At 41.2% G+C, this 20,110-nt stretch overlaps 1 protein-coding gene across 1 annotated transcript in view; it reads left to right on the top strand.

Annotated features, from left to right (window-relative positions):
* LOC121543511 (receptor-type tyrosine-protein phosphatase U-like) overlaps positions 1-20,110 on the top strand; it is a 433,678-nt gene that overhangs the window by 75,953 nt on the left and 337,615 nt on the right. The window contains exon 2 of the mRNA XM_041853422.1: positions 18,161-18,292. Coding sequence (XP_041709356.1) covers positions 18,161-18,292 — 132 coding nt within the window. The remainder of the gene's footprint in view (positions 1-18,160; positions 18,293-20,110) is intronic.

Below are 20,110 nucleotides of genomic sequence, written 5' to 3'. Positions count from 1 at the left end.
AGGCTATTCATGCTGATGTGTACGCTTCAATCAATAAACAGGATTGTAGCCTGCATTTATACTGTTGATTTGAAAAACTCAGCAAAACCATTAAATATTCATCATCATAGATTTTTTCATAGAATTTGTGAAAATATGATCAGTCGATAATCCTATTTATGGTTTATCTTGAATTGCAGAATGTAACTAGTCTATCTTCAATTACGAATCATAATTTGATTTATCAGATCTCATCTGATTAAAAAAAGGCTGCAGGGTCACATTTCCATTGTCGTAGCTCATTCAATTTGTACATGCTTGATTTCAAACAAACTGATTTACTCTGAAACATAGGACAGAGATTGAGTTTCTCTGTCATGTTTCAATGATAATCTTCAAAGTGAGAAGTGAAAAGAACAATATAGTAAATGGTAAACATGATTCATCAATTCCTCTCCCCATACTTATAACTGTTGTTATTGTCCTACTTGTATATCACAGGATGACTTTCACACTAAAAGGCGCCATTGAAACACAGTCCAGATTTTAACTGCTGTAGTAATCCCTTTGTTTCATATACAGTACAAGGAGCCAGACACAATATCCTGCTGGGCCTAAATCCAGATTAATATGAGCTAAAATAAAGTTATGTGGAGGGGAGGGCGGAGTTAATAGTTGTAGGGGATTAGTCTAGCATGAAAGTCTCAGTGTGAATGGGAGTATGGATTACTCATATGAAGCCCTTAGCTCGCTGGCCCATGGCGATGCATCGTCCAATGCCAAAGCCTTGTTCAGCATCTTCTAGATCTAGTTTATTTTCTCTTGTCTGGAGTTTCTTCGAAATCCCCAAAATAGTCTGCTCAGCAGAGAAACCCAGAGAAAAGTTTTCAAAAGAAAAATAGAAGGGAGTGGAATAGAACCTGCCCAGTGCACACTTCATGCAGTTTGCTTTGATATGGTCAAAATATTATGCTGGAGGAGTGAAGACAGAAACGTGAACATGAAACGTTGAACATGAAAAGTGGTAGCTGCGTAACGCGGTACCTCAGTGCACGCTCCTCGGCCTAACAGGAATACCATCTCCCTCAGTCTTACTGTTTGCTTTAGTGTATAGAAATAATTTGATAGTGTACACAAAGGTCTGACAAGCCTTTGTGTTGAACTCCTTTAATTTCTGCACTCAACATGATCTTATATATAAAAGTTATATTTTCGTATATTGTGTGCCTAGAAAACCCCCAAAGGTGTTTTTTTTTGGGTTTTTAACATTATTGTCCAAAAGGCAATACACACTGTTTACATAACACAGTCGAAGGACTCGCAGTTATACTATTGCCATTAAAACCACAAACAATAACAACAATAGTCTACATGGGATCAATTATTAATTATTTGTTTCTAATCTTTACAATGATCATGTTATGGGGCATCTCAGGTTTGCTGTGTCACCTGTCTGTCATGGCGTGTAACAAGGCAGATGCTGGGGTCATTCTGCTCTTACGGAGGCCCCTCAGGCCTTAATTAGCCAAGTAACCCCAAAAATGGGCTAATTAAAATTAAAAAACAGATGTCTGCCACGCTGGTTGCAACATGTTCCTTGTGCTCCATATTTATTGATGGTCGTCGGTTGTGCTATTGAATTTCATTCTCTGCTTGGCATTTGTGTTCATATTATTTCTAATCTCTGTTTGGGGTACACATCTGTGGAGGGCATTTATGGACAAATTGAATTGATTGAAGCTGGCTACACGATAAAAAGGCTTGCTCTTTAAACAAAAAGGGAAAGAGAGGGGCAGAAAGCAACTGAGTAGGAGGGATAGAGGTAGGGAAATGCTTTTCAGGCCTGTTAGAGTCAGAAAGCTGATTGGTGAGCATTGGGCTCTTTGAAGTGAAGAGGGGCTTCCCGGGGTGAGTGCTGGCCTGTGCTTCAGCTTTCACCTCTCACACAGGGCCTATAGTTTAATTAGCTCTATAACAGCAGGTCTCAGAGGCCTCAACTCTCCCTCTCTCCCATCAGGACATCAAACACTGCCCCCTGCTGGCCTCCTGGGATTACACAGAGATTCCCTCCTGCCATACGCTCTCTCTCTTTCTCCATCTCTCTCTCCATCTCTCTCTCATCCTCTCTTTCTCTGTTTGTTTCACTTTCTCTCCATCTGCATTTCTCCATCTCCTTCCTTGCTCTTTCTTGGCTTACTTTGGTTTTAAGGGTTTGCCCTTCATTGGTGTATTTTTCTAACCGTAGCATCTCTGACACAACTGACATTTGTTCTGAGATAGCTGCCTCTATGCCCAATATCCTCTAAAAAGTCAACTAAATAAGTACTGCTCATCCAATCCACATGACAGCTGTATGGATGGAATGGGAGAGAAGGGGAGCTCAGTTCAGGGTCATTTTCCACCCAGGGAGCTGGGGAGTCTCTCATCAAAGTCTTTTGACTGGTGCATGGCTAATCACTTTAAACATGCCTTTTTGTTCCTGCTGCCTCCACTCAGCCTTCCATGAATGGGACATGGTCCCATCCCATCCCCTTCTCTCTTCCTGGCTCTCTACCCTTGTCACTGTGGCAACCCAATTTCTCCTCCCACTTCAAATGGAGTCAACAGCAGATGCTCTGTCAAACTCAGAATCTCACTGATTAGGCCCCTGGAGACCAGCGCTAACTCAGACTAGCTGACTTTTTATTATTACATTTGAAAAGTAACCCTCCCTCCGACTGATGTGGAATGTCAACTGTCTGCAAAGTTATTTTTGATGAGTTTTGGGCGAAAACAAAAAAAAAGTGACTTCAGCTAACATCCTAAAATCTCATAAGAAATTACTAAAGTGGTGTTTTTGGTGTAACAGTAATGTTATACTATGATATTTATATTTAGTTCTGTTATGTAGAACCTGCTCCCACTCATGAACGTAGTCTACTCTTTTGCTTTGCGCAAAATTTGCTCATGCAGTAACGAGAGACCACGTGTGGCTGTTTTTATGAAAATATGGGAATATTTAGCAAAGGAGACATCTGGTTGGTCTCAGGGAATGGAATGTAAAACAGTTAGGAAAAGAGGCTTTTAAAACGGGATTGAGTGAAGTAGTAGCGGACTAAACTCCACTCCATGGTGAAGGAAGTGTCTGATGTCACCAACGGAGTGGAGCAGAGACCAGGCTTTGTGGAATCTAGCTCAGACTACATCGATTCGCCCAAGGTCAATACTTCATATGTATTAATTTTTTTATGAACACCTACCTTGTAACTATTTGTCCTCTGTAGTTGCGTGCCTTTCTTTGTTTGCTGAAATCCATATTTTTTAAAGAAACGTTAATCAAATACAACCACCGACTGTTTGCTCATTGCTGTTGCTCTAAGATGGCAACTCAGCGTAAATGCGTATGTGCCAATTTTTTTCTCACCAAGGAAACAGTCAGTGGTTGTATTTGATTAACGTTTTTTGATAAAGTATATATTTCAGCAAACAAAGAAAGGCACCCAACTACAGAGGACAAACGTCGGTAGGCATTTCATAATTTAAATTCTTTGAAACATTAACCTTGGGCAAGTAGCAGCAAATAAAATGTTGAATGAGCAACTAATGAGCATGGATAGCCACACAAGTTTGATGAAATTACCTTATATTTTTCAGTCTAATACGGCTATTTACATTTTACATTTTTTACATACTTTTGTAGAGCTTTGTCAGAAGCACGCTTGTTGTAAGTAGTTACGCCTAACTGTCCTCCAAGTTTAGCTGGAATTTAGCCCGAAAGGATTTGAGAAACGTGATTGGTTGACGATAGGCTTATGACATTGGCCTACGTCTCATCTTGCACTGCACAGAATATCAGATCTCAACAACGATTTGAGAAGTGTTAAGGAAACCTCCACCCAAAAACGATCTTCTGGTATTTGTTTCAGTAGTCCATTGTTGACATAGTCCCAAAATGTTTTGGTTGTCAGCAATCAAGTTTTCAAGATATGTAACTTTCAAAATACAGAAATCATCCCTGTATGATGTATTTTGTATCATATGATGCTGCGTTTTGCATCATATGATGCTGTGTTTGCATCATATAATCCATAATAAATGCAGATATGATGCATATTGCATCATACAGGGATGAATTGTTGTGATCACTCATTTCTTTGTGATCACTCACTGTACAGTGAGGGAAAGTATTTGATCCCCTGCTGATTTTGTACGTTTGCCCACTGACAAAGACATGATCAGTCTATAATTTTAATGGTAGGTTTATTTGAACAGTGAGAGACAGAATAACAACAAAAAAATCCAGAAAAACGGATGTCAAAAATGTTCTAAATTGATTTGCATTTTAATGAGGGAAATAAGTATTTGAGCCCTCTGCAAAACATGACTTAGTACTTGGTGGCAAAACCCTTGTTGGCAATCACAGAGTTCAGACAGTTCTTGTAGTTGGCCACAAGGTTTGCACACATCTCAGGAGGGATTTTGTCCCACTCCTCTTTGCAGATCTTCTCCAAGTCATTAAGGTTTCGAGGCTGACGTTTGGCAACTTGAACCTTCAGCTCCCTCCACAGATTTTCTATGGGATTAAGGTCTGGAGACTGGCTAGGCCACTCCAGGACCTTAATGTGCTTCTTCTTGAGCCACTCCTTTGTTGCCTTGGCCGTGTGTTTTGGGTCATTGTCATGCTGGAATACCCATCCACGACCCATTTTCAATGCCCTGGCTGAGGGAAGGAGGTTCTCACCCAAGATTTGACGGTACATGGCCCCGTCCATCGTCCCTTTGATGCGGTGAAGTTGTCCTGTCCCCTTAGCAGAAAAACACCCCCAAAGCATAATGTTTCCACCTCCATGTTTGACGGTGGGGATGGTGTTCTTGGGGTCATAGGCAGCATTCCTCCTCCTCCAAACACGGCGAGTTGAGTTGATGCCAAAGAGCTCCATTTTGGTCTCATCTGACCACAACACTTTCACCCAGTTCTCCTCTGAATCATTCAGATGTTCATTGGCAAACTTCAGACGGGCCTGTATATGTGCTTTCTTGAGCAGGGGGACCTTGCGGGCGCTGCAGGATTTCAATCCTTCACGGCGTAGTGTGTTACCAATTGTTTTCTTGGTGACTATGGTCCCAGCTGCCTTGAGATCATTGACAAGATCCTCCCGTGTAGTTCTGGGATGATTCCTCACAGTTCTCATGATCATTGCAACTCCACAAGGTGAGATCTTGCATGGAGCCCCAGGCCGAGGGAGATTGACAGTTATTTTGTGTTTCTTCCATTTGCGAATAATCGCACCAACTGTTGTCACCTTCTCACCAAGCTGCTTGGCGATGGTCTTTGTAGCCCGTTCCAGCCTTGTGTAGGTCTACAATCTTGTCCCTGACATCCTTGGAGAGCTCTTTGGTCTTGGCCATGGTGGAGAGTTTGGAATCTGATTGATTGATTGCTTCTGTGGACAGGTGTCTTTTATACAGGTAACAAGCTGAGATTAGGAGCACTCCCTTTAAGAGTGTAGGTGTACCTCCAGTAGGTGTACCAAAAGATTCAAGGGCCATTTTCTCAAAAGTGGGGTTACAAGTTTATCAACTTTCAAAGCAGAATTACTTTCTCATTGTTCCTCAACTGCAGTGTATGATATACCACTTTCTAGCTCTGTCTGTAATTTTATCCAATGTAAAAAAACACAATTTCAAATTTTGCAACATAAGACTGAAAAGAGGTGGTCGGTCACATAATATAAAATGTAATTTGCAAAAATATTCAAGTACATTTTTTATTTGCAGTGTACAACATTAACATTGTGAAGATTTACTCTTACTGGTGGCCAAAAATATAAAATATCTGAAAGCCATGCACCTAAAAGGCCACGCCTCCTGAAAATTATCTAAGGATTGCTCAACCCAACTGATGGTTAAAAAAACAACAGCTGACGGTTAAATAAACCCATGTTTGGGTAATCCAAACAACCCCACGTTGGGTTATTCACACAACCCACTGGCTGGGTCAAAATAACCCAGCGTGTGTTCTGTCCAATATTTACGCAGCGCTGGGTTACCAAATAACCCAAATTGGGTTGTTTTTAACCCAGCATGGAATCTCATTCCACTGTTATGCTGATGACACCCAGCTGTATGTAAAAACTGCCCAAAGTCTTTCTGATGCATGTGCCTTGAGGAGATAAGGGCATGGATGAAGCAAAACTTCCTTCAACTGAACAGCAGCAAAAGAGACGCCCTACTTGTTGGCACCCCCCACCAGGTCCAGCACTCACCAATAACGCACGTCACCATTGCAGGACAGAACATCCCTCCCCCTCAGTTTCCAATCTGGGTGTAAAGCTTGATTCCTCCCTGACCTTTGACAGCCACATCAAACAACTGTGTAAAGCGTCATTCTATCAACTTTAGAAAATTGCAAAAAGAATAGGATTATGACAAATAACACATTTTCTTATTGAGTAACTTTAGCAATAAACCAACATTTATGGAGAGTAAACACATTTTTCTATGGAGTGTAAATACATTTCTATGAAATATGAACAAATCTTTATGGAGTGTGAGAGCGAAAAACCTGTCTGGCAGCTTTCTTTCCAAATATCCATAAATCAATCAAGACAGTAAAATTCTCTCATGGCCCCTCTGCCCCAGGCGACCACCTAAGTACTCCAGATCAATTTATAAATCTTTATCAATGCATTTTAAACTAAGATGCAATTGAATACACATGAAAGCCTCAGAAAACAAAATACAATCAAAAATGTCCACATTCAGGCTGGTCGACCCATCGGACCCTCCTGTGGATTCTCTCTGTCCCTGCCTAGACCCAGTATCCCTAAGCATCCACGAAATAAACAAAAACATCTGAGGTCCCCACATGTACCCAACAACAGAAAACATAATTCTTCAAAAATTAATACAGAAAGAATATGACACAAATTATGTATTACACATGCAAATATGTCTATATATCATTGCAGACACTGGAATGTAGTCCACTACACTGCATCTCCTCAGCAGTGTCAACTTTCAATGCAACATCGATGATGGAATCTGAACATTTCCACACCTTACTTGTTCCACTTCCTCCAGTCCATTCATATTGTCCATGTTTGAGTATTTGAATCCCCTCTACACATTCCCCCATATACTTCTGGAAGAAAAGAAAACACCAACCAGTATCTTTTGCAAAACAACACATGCAAATTAAAACTATACAAATATAAAAATGATATATAAAATGAATCACATTCCATTTCCCCCCTTTGATTCATAAGAAAATACTAAATATCACAATAATATGTAAAGACGTGAAAAATGATCGGATATTCAAAATTTCCTAGAGTTATTTCAACCCTAGTTTTCATAAAAAATGTTGTCTGACTTTTTCCCCAATTTTTTCAAAAACCATTTCACTGATTTATCCACAAATTCCTTTCCCACTAATTTGAGGATATGTGATCGGGAAGTCCCCACCTGCTTATGACTTCTTTACACAAGAACTTGGCAAGATTGAGCATCTTTTCGCTTGGTTGGACATATGCACCTCTTGGTGTAGGAATGTAACCAAGAATAACAGTCACACCCCTGTAAACATTATTTTTCAGACAGATTGTGCACCTGCCTATGACATAGTCAACCTGTTCAAGCAAATATGGTTCCCAAAAACCATACTCCTTTGTGATCTTTCTCCTAACCTCCCCCCTTGCAACATGAGCTAACCCATGTGCTTCCTGAATCATCAGACCTAATAGGTCTAGAGGCGCTACTATCAACCCCTCATGGTTTCTCCAAAGACAACAAAGGATTGTTACTCTGACGATTTTTTATTGTCTTCAAAAGACCTGCTTTCGAAAGTCCTTCAATTTGTGGTTCAATCCCTTGGATTGCTTCATCTTTCAATGGATACTGATTCTTCCAATGAGGTCTGGCTCCTGGTCGAAGTTCAACTTTCACCTCAATTGGGCTGATTTCACAAGTCCAATATCGGTACTGTGTTGAGACCACAAACATTCTTGAACTTGTTGCAACATCTCCTCTTTCATAGGGTCTGAATCCATCTTCACACTGCAAATAGATTCATGTGTCATCCGTACAGCTTATGGCTCTCCTTGTCCTTGAGCCGAAATCATGATTTTGAGAAATCGCTGATCTTCACTCCTCCAAATCCCCAAATTCTCTTTCATCGGTACGAAAACAGCTTTCTCTGCTTCTGTCATAATTTCTCCTATTTGCTTCTGCTCATAGCCTTCAGAAACCAACAAGGTCACATGTGGCACACTCTTCTCTATCTCAAATTCTTTATCCAGATAATCATCTGTGTTTATCTTCATAGCTGCTCCTTGTGGTCCTAAAATTATGCAACATGAGCTGAGTTGAACTTTCTTTGGTTGATGACTCAACCATTCCTCTGAGTTCGATTGGGCAGCATTCTTGAAATACTTGAGCGTACAATGAAAAGGATATTCCGGAAGCCTCGCATCTGGCGTATTTGCCACAATGAATTTCTCCCATATCTTAGCCTGCTTCAAAAAATCTTCACAGAGATTTCCAATCCAGAATACTGTAGAAGAATCCATATCTGTCATCATCAACAATTGGTAAACCTTTTCCTATGGCACTTCTACCAGACAGCCGTCTGGTGTACATTTTATTGTACAGTTCAACTTACACAATGCATCTCTTCCCAACAATGCAATAGGTGTATGTTCTGATACCAATATGGGTATTGTACTTTTCTGATTTTTATAGCAGAGCTCAATTGGTTCCGTAAGAGGAATCGTCTGTTTCACTCCCTCAAATCCGATTGTCCTAATTAGTTGATTGGACATAGGGAGATGTGTAGCATCTTCAGGCCGAACACAGGTAAAAGCAGCTCCGCTATCCGCCATCACTTCCAATGGTCAGTTGTTTATTTTCACCTCAATTGTTGGATCTTTTTCCGGTCCTGATGCTACCAGCTGACACCCCCCTTTCGGATCTTCTGGGCACCCCTAGAATCCTTGCTCCGGGCCCCTATAAGGGTTCACCGGTCCTCCAGATGATCTTGACTGGCCCCTGTATCTTCCTCTGCGGTTGGAACTGGTCCGGTTGAAGCTGTGGCAGTGATTGTTGATTTGGTGCACACTGATTCTGCATAACCAAAGCTTGTTTCTTCTCCTTCTTATTCTCTACCAGTTGTATTTGATTGAGTTTTCTGAGAGTTTCTTGGTCCTGTTCTTTCTGGTTGTGTTCCCTTTTCCGGTACAGATCCACTTGATGGTCTATATGATCTGTATAGACACCTTTTGTCATGCTTCCAAGTCCAACCACCTCTGCCAGTTTGCTCCTTACTGGTGAGGGCAGTCCCATCTGCAGTTTAGCTCTCAAAATTGACTGCTCAATTTGACTCACATCTGGATCATTTCCGGTAATATTTCTCCACACTTGATGAACTCTTGACACATAGGCTCTCGGATTTTCTTGTTGTCCTAGTGGGTCAATCAGAATGTTGTCAGGATGCACATTTGTTGGAAACGTATCTTTCAGTGCTCTCCACAGCCGATTTCTACTTTTAGCCAACAATTCAGGATAATTCACCGCAGTCCCCACATATCGATGAAGTCCAGCTCTCTGAAACATTTCTTCCATATCTGGAATCCCAAGGAGATTAGCCAAAAGTCTCTTAATGTCTCCTATGGCAGACTGTGTTCCCACCGTAATTTCTTCCAATTTTGAAATCCAAGGATATGCTCCATCTTGAAGAGTAGGCAGCTTCTCAAGTATATCTGACATATCGGTATTCTGCAAAGGCTTATACTCCAGGTTCTGTCCTCGAATTATCACTTGCATCATCTTCTTACTTGTGCTCTCTTTTCTTGGCCTCAATGTATACCTCTTCTCCAATTCTTGGGATCCTTTTCTCAGGAGTTTTTTCTTCTGTATCTTCAGCTTCTTGAGTTGTTCTTCCAGTTCTCTTACTTCTTCTAAATTATTCGCCTTATCCAGGCATGATACGCATCGGTCTATATCTCTTTCTATTTCTTCTGTGCTAATCATTGTAGGATAAAATCCTCTTGAATATGAAGCACCTTTAATCTCAAAATCTTCATCGCTATCTCCATCTTCACTTTCATCAGAACTCGAATATCTTGTATTCTTCTTCTTCCAACTTCCATCACCCCTTCTTTCTGCTCTGGCCAACCTCCGTCTGATCACAGGGTCATATCCACCCATGATCTCTTCTGAATCACTCTGATCATCATCTTCAAGTTCCATCCTCCTGAACCTCACTCCACCCTTAGTTTCCAGACATCTCGTTTTCTTCTTACTTTTGGAGTTTGGATTCATCTTTATGGTCGTTTCTACTTGTCCTCTCTCTATTATTCATTCATCTTCATCTCTGATGCAATAATCACCCTCCTGAATTATCACTGGAAGCTGAGGATAGACGTCCTTAAACTCTACTTCTTCCTCGTAAGGTGGGGGTCTTTTTGCTGAATCCGTATGTGAGAAAGGTGTATTGACTTCTGCCATTAGTTTTTCTGTCACCTTCACCTCTTTTGCCATTTTCTGTTTCTTTTATCTTTGGTATCTTTTATCAGTTTTTGTCCTTCATTTTCAAACAGCTTAAGAACACCCAGCTCTCTTTGTCTCTTTTCTTTACGTTGTTCCCTTTTTTCCCCTTCTTTTGGTCTGCCTTATAAATCGACACAAGCACTTTCATTATGTTGATGACGTCAGGGTTAAGAGTCCCTTCCACTGGCCATGGTTGTTCAATGTCAGGCCAACGTTTATTCCATTTTCCAGATAACCTTGCATTACCATTAACTAGAGGATTACTACTTTCTACTACATCAACAGGAGTAATTACTTTCATAGTTTTTATGTCCTTTTTCCCCATTGTAACAACTCTTTTATATTCCTTTATTGTGAATTATTTTATTATTATTATTATTTTAAACCAATTAATTTGTAAACCAAAAATACTTTAGACTATGTAGCTTATGTTTCCCTCCCTTTTTTTTTTTTTTTTAAATTAATTTATTAATTTATTTTATTTTATTATATTTTACCAAATTATTGATTAGTGGCAATCTTACAACATCCGATCAGGAAAAGTAAAGGAAAGTAGTCAACTTCAGAGCAATCCAAAAAAGAAAGACCTCTAATCCAGCAACACTACAGCACTCACAAACCAATTGCTTAATAAGCACCCAATTACCTTAATTTTACAGAATAATGTCAGTGCTGGATTTCCAACACAACTCTAATCAAACCAACTCATGCACAAAAAATTCCAATGTGCAATTCTTAATTACATCAATTGATCAGTCTGTTGCCAAGTCCCTGTCAAATTGTCACAACATGAAATATGCTAGGCACACACAATATCCTGTATGGGAAGGTACGTTTTGTGAACAGAACAGTACTGGCCTTGATTGGACTGGATCCGGAGAAGCACACACTGTCGCGTGACGCACTGGTCAGCACCTCCTCTCTCTCTCTCTGTCTCCTCCTTCTCGTCTCTCACATGACAGAAGAACAAAGGAACAGACAATCATTTAGTCTTTTATGCACTCACTGGGTTATTTCAACCATACAATACCCTTTTAGACATACCTATGTTCACACTCGCGCTAAGAAATAAGCAAACAGCTTAACTCAGGAATATTATACATAGCGCAATAACATTTTATTTTATTTATTTATTTAATTATTTTTATTTTTAATCCATCAACATATCTCTCATTTATAAATTCAATAGATCTCAATAAAATAGTTTCATCGTTAAGCAACAGACGATTTAACAAACAGAATACTTTATTCGTGTGTAAGTCTCCCCCTCCTTCTCTGTCTGCATGTCACAGCAGCTCAGTGGCATATTTGCTCTACGTAACTCTAAACTCATAAAATCCCACACATGCGCAGTTCATTCACCAGTGCAATTTCAGAGTGAGAAGAGCTCCCAAGCAGCTCTCTCCAAGCTAAACAACAGAAAGTAGACAGACCAGCTGTCCCTCCATTATTTCCAACACAGACAAACAGTAACACTTAACAAAACTCCCAAACCAACACAGAACATAGAACACAAATCCTACTTTGAAGTTTCTTAACTTCACTTATCCTAATCTGCAGATTTATAGTTATTTTCTTATCCATTACAAAACATCTCTCTACACTCTTTAAACTCCTCCCTGTAGGCTCATGATCTTCTAACAGTTATTAAACGTTCTCTTTTTTTTATAGAGACTCATAATATTTTAACCTTAACGTCCTTCCAGGGGGTTCATATATAGTTAACAATTATTAACATTCTCACCAACGGAGACTCATAAGGTTTTAACCTTAACTAACATATTTCCTTACAAAAAACTAAAACCCCTGTTCTCAACCAAAACATATATATGTATACATCTCTAACATAAATCTTATCATAACATGAGTCGACACACAGCTGAAACACAACAGAGACGTCTTTATTTTATTATATATTATTTTTTTTCGCACACACACACAATTCAAGAGGAATGCATCCGTTCCTACGGTCCTCTAAAGCATGCTACCGTCATTCCTTATTTCTCATAGTTCCTTCCTAAATTTCTGCTACCTCGAGTTTGCAGATATTCAATGAGAGGTTACTTCGAGCATATACCTCGTCAACTATATGTCGAGGGGTAACATGCAAATGAATGTATCTACCACAAACTCCAGTTCCCAGAACTGACCTTAAAAATCAACCTAGTGAGTTTTCAGGATTTTCGGCCCATCCTAATGATCGCCTCGTTTGAGGGCTTCCGTAGATCAACGACGTCCTAATTAGTATACATTTTCCTTATTTCCTGGCCTTATTCCTTCATTCTTTTAAAATTTTATTCAAGCCAAATATCCCTGTGCCCAGTGTTATCAATTCCTATAAACAAATTTAGAAATTTAGAACGGATTCTTATCCCACAGCAAATAACAGTAAAGTGCACACATAAGTCTTTAAATGGTACATCTCCTCAGCGCACACACCCACATAAGCAAACGAACCGACCATCGCCCAAAATTGTGAGAAATCTCACGTTATGTGCCTGCGTCTTGAGCGGGAGTCACTTCGTAGCTCATGAATGGAACGCTGGAGGGACGCAACACGTCCCAAAGTTCCTTGTCGCCATTCTGTGGTATCGAAATAACGATGCTAATTATGCTGTGATGACAAGAAATCCGCTGACACTGTCCTTGATTATAATAGTTTATTACATCAAAGATTTCAGCGTCAATTTACATACTCCTGCAGACATCTGGTTTAAGGGGAAACATTTAAATGTCTTTGAATGGCCTAGTCAAAGCCCAGACCTCAATCCAATTGAGAATCTGTGGTATGACTTAAAGATTGCTATACACCAGCGGAACCCATCCAACTTGAAGGAGCTGGAGCAGTTTTGCCTTGAACAATGGGCAAAAATCCCAGTGGCTAGATGTGCCAAGCTTATAGAGACATACCCCAAGAGACTTGCAGCTGTAATTGCTGCAAAAGGTGGCTCTATAAACTATTGACTTTGGGGGGTGAATAGTTATGCACGCTCAAGTTGTCTGTTTTTATGTCTTATTTCATGTTTGTTTCACAGAATTATTTTTTTTTTCATCTTCAAAGTGGTAGGCATGTTGTGTAAATCAAATGATACAAACCCCCCAAAAATCCATTTTAATTCCAGGTTGTAAGGCAACAAAATAGGAAAAATGCCAAGGGGGATGAATACTTTCGCAAGCCTCTGTATATACCAGAATATCTACCCCTAGCATTTATTCTTTCTAGACTACAAACTCACACACTTCCCCATTGGTCTGACCTCAGCCAGAAACAGACGGAACCTTTACAAGCTGAGCCAAGCCCACTTGACACTGCATCCTAATCAAACTGCCTGCTTGTAGCAGCCTGACCAGCCGGCTGCCTATTAATTCCACTAACCACATGCACAGGTCTCCACAGGGAGAATGTGTAGGAGAGGGGATTAGCAGGGTCAGTATTTTTCTCTCACTCTCTCTCTCACTCTGCACTCCTTTCTCACACTCCCTCCATCTGTAGAGACTCTCTCTTTCTTTCTCTTTCTCTCCTCTGCCCATGTTATACAAGGGGAGAACAGTGACACATAGAGTAACTCCACTTTGTCTAAGGACAAGTCCCTTTCCAGTTGAGATGAGTCAGTGGTCTTTGATACAGCTCTGAACACTTCCTCATTGACTTTCGCTTGACCTGAGGGTTTGGGTGGGGTTATGGAGGGAGAGCAGTTCTTTGAGATAAGAAGGGGCATTTTACCATGAATACACTGGAAAGTCAGCAGGAGGGTTTTGAATTCAATCCGGAATGGGATGGGGAGCCAGTGCAGAGGTGACATGATGGGGGTGATGTGATTGTGTTTCCGCACTCTCATCAGGATCCTGACAGCGCTGTTCTGGATGTTTTGGAGCTTCTGAAGACTCTTGCCAGGGATCCCGATGAAGAGTCCATTGCAGTAGTGCAGCCTTGAGGAGATAAAGGCACGGACGAGCTTCATGGTATCAGACTGAGTGAGGGTGGGACAGAGTTTGGCAATTTTCTAAAGTTGATAGAATGACGCTTTACACAGTTGTTTGATGTGGCTGTCAAAGGTCAGGGAGGAATCAAGCTCTACACCCAGATTGGAAACTGAGGGGGAGGGATGTTCTGTCCTGCAATGGTGACGTGCGTTATTGGTGAGTGCTGGACCTGGTGGGGGGTGCCAACAAGTAGGGCCTCTCTTTTGCTGCTGTTCAGTTGAAGGAAGTTTTGCTTCATCCATGCCCTTATCTCCTCAAGGCACATGCATCAGAAAGACTTTGGGCAGTTTTTACATACACCTTCTCAAACTTGATATTTAGATTTGTGCTGCACCCGGTGCCAAATTATAATGTAATTACTTAGCAGGATAGAGACCCCGGTCTTAGGGAGAGAGAGAGAGCAGAATTGAAACGCTGCACTGAGTGGCTCTGTCTTTGATTATGTGAAGGCCGGGCTGGGCCATACAGTATATAGACCAGTCAGAGCAGAAGAGAAGACACTCCAGGCCTGATGCCCCAGCTCTCGCCTGATGGGTCCCTGTGGGGAGAATTCAGCAGGCTTCATTTACAGCTCCAGTAGGGAATAATATACTAGCAGCGTTTGGATGTGTCAGGTCCCATATCTTTGGCTGTTCTATTAGAAATAGATCCCTGTGCAGGACAATTAACCTCTGGCCCTCGCTATGTGGATCCCTGCTGTAACGGCTTAGCATGGGCCATAAATCAGCTCCCCGGGGTGAAGAAGAGGAGAAACCTAGCCCAACTCAACATTCATTACTCTGTTGGCTCTCTGGCTGGGCTGCTACTACGCTCTGCTACCCATCAGGCCAGCCAATCTCATCACAATATATTGCAATGCTATGGAGTTTCCAGTTTTAGCATATTATCACCGAGATGTAAGGGAAATGTAATGGAGGTTGGAGGAGGTGAGCAAGGCCGACCCCTGTGCGTTTGTGCTCCACTGAATATGTCGTCTGGCAGACTTTCAGCACGTAAGCTTAATATGGAATTCCTTTAGTCCACAGTACGTCTCCTAACTGTTCTTATGGGCTTGGAATGAACCATCTAGTTAGTAGTCCAACCCTTGTTTTTGGATGATTGCCTGTAACATTTGAACTTCCAGACAACAAAATTGGCAATGATCTGTAATGGTTTTGGTGTCCTTTTGTTCATCAGCAGTAAAATTGCATTGAAGCTGACTTTAATCCGTGCATCTGCTGCATGCACATTTGGACCATTTGCTTAATGGTGGATTAGAGTCCAGAATGAGCGGTAATAAAGCAGTGGACCAGCGGGGTGACCATGCGGGTCTGGTTCAGGTTATTCCCATCATTAGCCCCGATGCGTCTCTTGGCTGGCACAGACCCTGGTCACGTGATGGGGGAATCGGTGGCTTCCCACTTCTAGCCTGTAATTTTCACACCACTGGGCTAATGTGTGAGATGGCAACAGATGCTGCGAGAGGAGACGGAAGCAAATTATGCCCAAGGGCTTTAAAATTATGCCTTAAAAGCCCTGTTCATTAAATATGATTTGGAAAAATTAGCTTTTTGGCGTGTGGAATGTAGCAGGTTGTGATGTATTACAATAATAATCAAAATCCCCTGGGTGCCATCCCTCCCTCCCGAACTTTATTAGTATGTGTGTTTATGTGGCTGTGCTTAGGGGATGTGCGCTCTAGTTTGTTTTTGTTTTATGGGAAGGGGAATTCTTTACAAAAGCAGGGGGCCATCATTGCCTTGGCCAGGATTTGTGTGTGTGTGTTGCAAGGTTTGTGTTTTTATATTTGTTTTTATTTCTGTTAGTTTTAAGATTTTTATTTGAAATTCAGTTTAGTTTCGGTTAGTTTTCTGAAACATTTTACTCTTTTTTTATTTAGTTTAAGTTTTATAAAACATTTCTATTTAGTTTCATATTATTTAGTTTAGGTTTTAGTTTTAGTGTTAGGGACAGAAAGTAGCCTATGCGTGGGAGGCTAGGAGCCTTTTATGTCTTTTATAGTTTTTGTGTTTTGGGGGTTGTCAGTTCTTGCCACTGTGGGGTAGTAATGCCTAAGGTGATGGGTCAGGTCATAGGTTAAGTAAGGTTTAACGGTAGACTCAGCGAGATGATGTAGATGCAGGCAGTAAACAGTAGTAGTGGGTCAATTCCGCAACAACCAGTGGCGTTGGAGCGCAAGGATAAACTTCTCCATTGTTGTGGTCCCATAGCAGCATGAAGCGCACCCGTGCACATGCACTGATACTCTGTGTTACTATGTGAGAGCAAAGTCTTGCATCATGCTCATCTCAATGGGCAATTTTGAGCGGATCACTTTTGCCTTTCAAAGTGTGTTGCATTCTGGGGATGAAAATTGTCTGACTTCTGCCTAGATGCCAACTGCATGAACTTTACAAAAATCCTGTGATCAAAGGTGATGAAGTTGTGACTGCAGTCAACTGCAAGTTTCTGCCGTTGCTCTTCCCCAACTTCATCCTGCAGCCATCGCCTGCATTGTGGGAGGCTCTATTGTCAACCAATCATTAGGGTGTTTTTGTTTGACCCACGAGAACGTGATCAAATACATGACTGAAACAGGAACCAATTAGCTGCGATTTATGTGTACAGTGGATACGTATATACAAATACATTTGATATTTGAAGCTCTCGCTCACTAATTTATTGTACAATGTACACACATAATATTATATTATGATATCAGTTTGTGAGTGTGTGTGATATTAGGGTTAGATACATTGTTATTTCGACATTATAAAGAAAACCTTTTATAAACAATGGCAACACTTCCATGTTGATCTCTGCCTTGATGTTGGAAAACCACATTAGTGTCTGACTTTCAGCAGATGCACCTCCCCCGACTTTACTCCTCAACTGTTGTCTACGGTCGGTTGCTTTAGCCTTACCACTCAAACGCGCCCAACCAATATCTGCGGTGCTGTTCGTGGCAACGTTGAAATTATAAATTCAATCACAATGTGACCTGCCAGATTCAGAAGCTTGAAAACCCATTACAAAAAAAGCTGAACATAATTCATAATGGTTTTTATTTTAATTATTTTTTGAGTCAAATATATTAGTTTCAGTATAGTTTTAGTTTTTCAAATGGGTTTGTTAATTATTTTATTTCAGTTTACTAAATTATTTTGGAGTGGAGTACAGATTGCATTGCGGCTGGCTATTATTAATTGGTGTCTGGGTGAAGGGTTGTGGGAAATGGATGCGGTTGGTTGTCTGGCATCTGTCCCATCTCAATAATAGAAAGAGGATCAGAGGGGATATCATGGTGAAATATAGCCCAAATGAGCCACTACACAACAACACTGGAAAAATAACTATAGTGGAATGTTTCTGAAGTGAGGGCAGGGGTGGTTGGGGGTTGATGGTGGGTTCTCACCTACTGCAACAACCCCTTTATTCTCTATGGAGCTTCATATTATTATAAGTGAAATACAAATAAGATGCAATTACCGATTTATGGTGGCCATGGCTGAAATGTGTGTCCATCTTGGGCTAAATCTATGATTTCTTTCAATCTTAGGAAATCAAATTAAATGTGATTATGTGCAAGCCATTAAAAAATATAATCCATCAATCCCTTGATATTGAATGACATTTACTTCATCATCAAGTGTGACCTCCCACTTAATGTCATCTCCTTCTCTCTCCTCAGCAGCAGGTTGCACCTTTGACGAGGATTCTGAGCCCAGTCTGTGTGACTTCACCCAAGGGGAGGAGGATGACTTTGACTGGCAGCTCTTCCGGACACACAACTCGCCCCACGCCTCTTCTGACCTCCTGCGTGGTGAGTTCCTGCTCTTATGCTTCAGAGTATTGAAGTTTTCTCTGGTGCTAACCTGGTATCCACTATGGCATCCAATGCAAGTATCACTTTCATTTTGTGGATGGGGTATCTGTATCAGCAAGTATAAGAAACAAGGACTGGGGTGGTATGAGACTTCTCGTGTCTTAATGTGTGATGTTATCCTCCCTGGATTACAATCCTTAGATAGAACATCAATGTGCGAGCCAACGACATACACATTGCCTTTCTAAGCAGCCAGTGCCTGCTCTTCTTAGGCGTGATTTACAGTCTTTGTGCATGTTCCCACGTGCATGTTTGTTCAAAGGAGATGCTGAAGCTGTCCAGAAGCTGGAGGTGTTTAGGAAACACTCCAAAGTGTGGATGCCTGCCTGGGATTATTAATAGGATTCAGCGTGTATGGGTGTGGCGTCGAGTGGCTTCAGGCGTCATCAGGAATGTGTGGCCGCATGCAAATCAACCATGAAATGTCCAACATGCATAATTTATCGTCTTTAATCAAGCAGTCATATCCGGCAGTGGTGTCTATTTCCCCACTAACCCGCGGGATATCTCTAATGTTAAGCAGGCTCGCAGGGCAGGGGCTGACAGAAATGTACAGTTTCATGCGTATCTGCTGGATGTTGCCATGGGGAGAATGAGACTGCATGCATACTGCATCCCCCCCCCCCCCCACATTAACAAACACCTTGGGGGAACAGACAGAAAGAGAGGGGGGAGTTTACAGCATTTACAGCAGTGCTATGGCGCGTACACTTCAAGCCGACTGCCTGGGAGTGATTAGACCACTGACCTCCGTCTCAGTCAATCAATGATTGGAACATTGTGCAATGTGTAGAGAAAAGTATGGAGTAAAAATATAATTTATGAAAATGTGAAGTTAGAGAAGCAAAATAAACTTGGAAGAAAACCGTGGCACCGTGAAAATACCATGGTATACAGTGGGGAAAAAAAGTATTTAGTCAGCCACCAATTGTGCAAGTTCTCCCACTTAAAAAGATGAGAGAGGCCTGTAATTTTCATCATAGGTACACGTCAACTATGACAGACAAAATGAGAAGAAAAAAATCCAGAAAATCACATTGTAGGATTTTTTATGAATTTATTTGCAAATTATGGTGGAAAATAAGTATTTGGTCAATACAAAAGTTTCTCAATACTTTGTTATAAACCCTTTGTTGGCAATGACACAGGTCAAACGTTTTCTGTAAGTCTTCACAAGGTTTTCACACACTGTTGCTGGTATTTTGGCCCATTCCTCCATGCAGATCTCCTCTAGAGCAGTGATGTTTTGGGGCTGTCGCTGAGCAACACAGACTTTCAACTCCCCTCCAAAGATTTTCTATGGGGTTGAGATCTGGAGACTGGCTAGGCCACTCCAGGACCTTGAAATGCTTCTTACGAAGCCACTCCTTCGTTGCCCGGGCGGTGTGTTTGGGATCATTGTCATGCTGAAAGACCCAGCCACGTTTCATCTTCAATGCCCTTGCTGATGGAAGGAGGTTTTCACTCAAAATCTCACGATACATGGCCCCATTCATTCTTTCCTTTACACGGATCAGTCAGTCCTGGTCCCTTTGCAGAAAAAACAGCCCCAAAGCATGATGTTTCCACCCCCATGCTTCACAGTAGGTATGGTGTTCTTTGGATGCAACTCAGCATTCTTTGTCCTCCAAACACAACGAGTTGAGTTTTTACCAAAGAGTTCTATTTTGGTTTCATCTGACCATATGACATTCTCCCAATCCTCTTCTGGATCATCCAAATGCACTCTAGCAAACTTCAGACGGGCCTGGACAT

Source organism: Coregonus clupeaformis, chromosome 28, assembly GCF_020615455.1.
Source record: "Coregonus clupeaformis isolate EN_2021a chromosome 28, ASM2061545v1, whole genome shotgun sequence".
NCBI lineage: Eukaryota > Metazoa > Chordata > Actinopteri > Salmoniformes > Salmonidae > Coregonus > Coregonus clupeaformis.
Note: the sequence above shows the minus strand (reverse complement) of the source record. Positions and strands in the feature narration are given on the sequence as shown.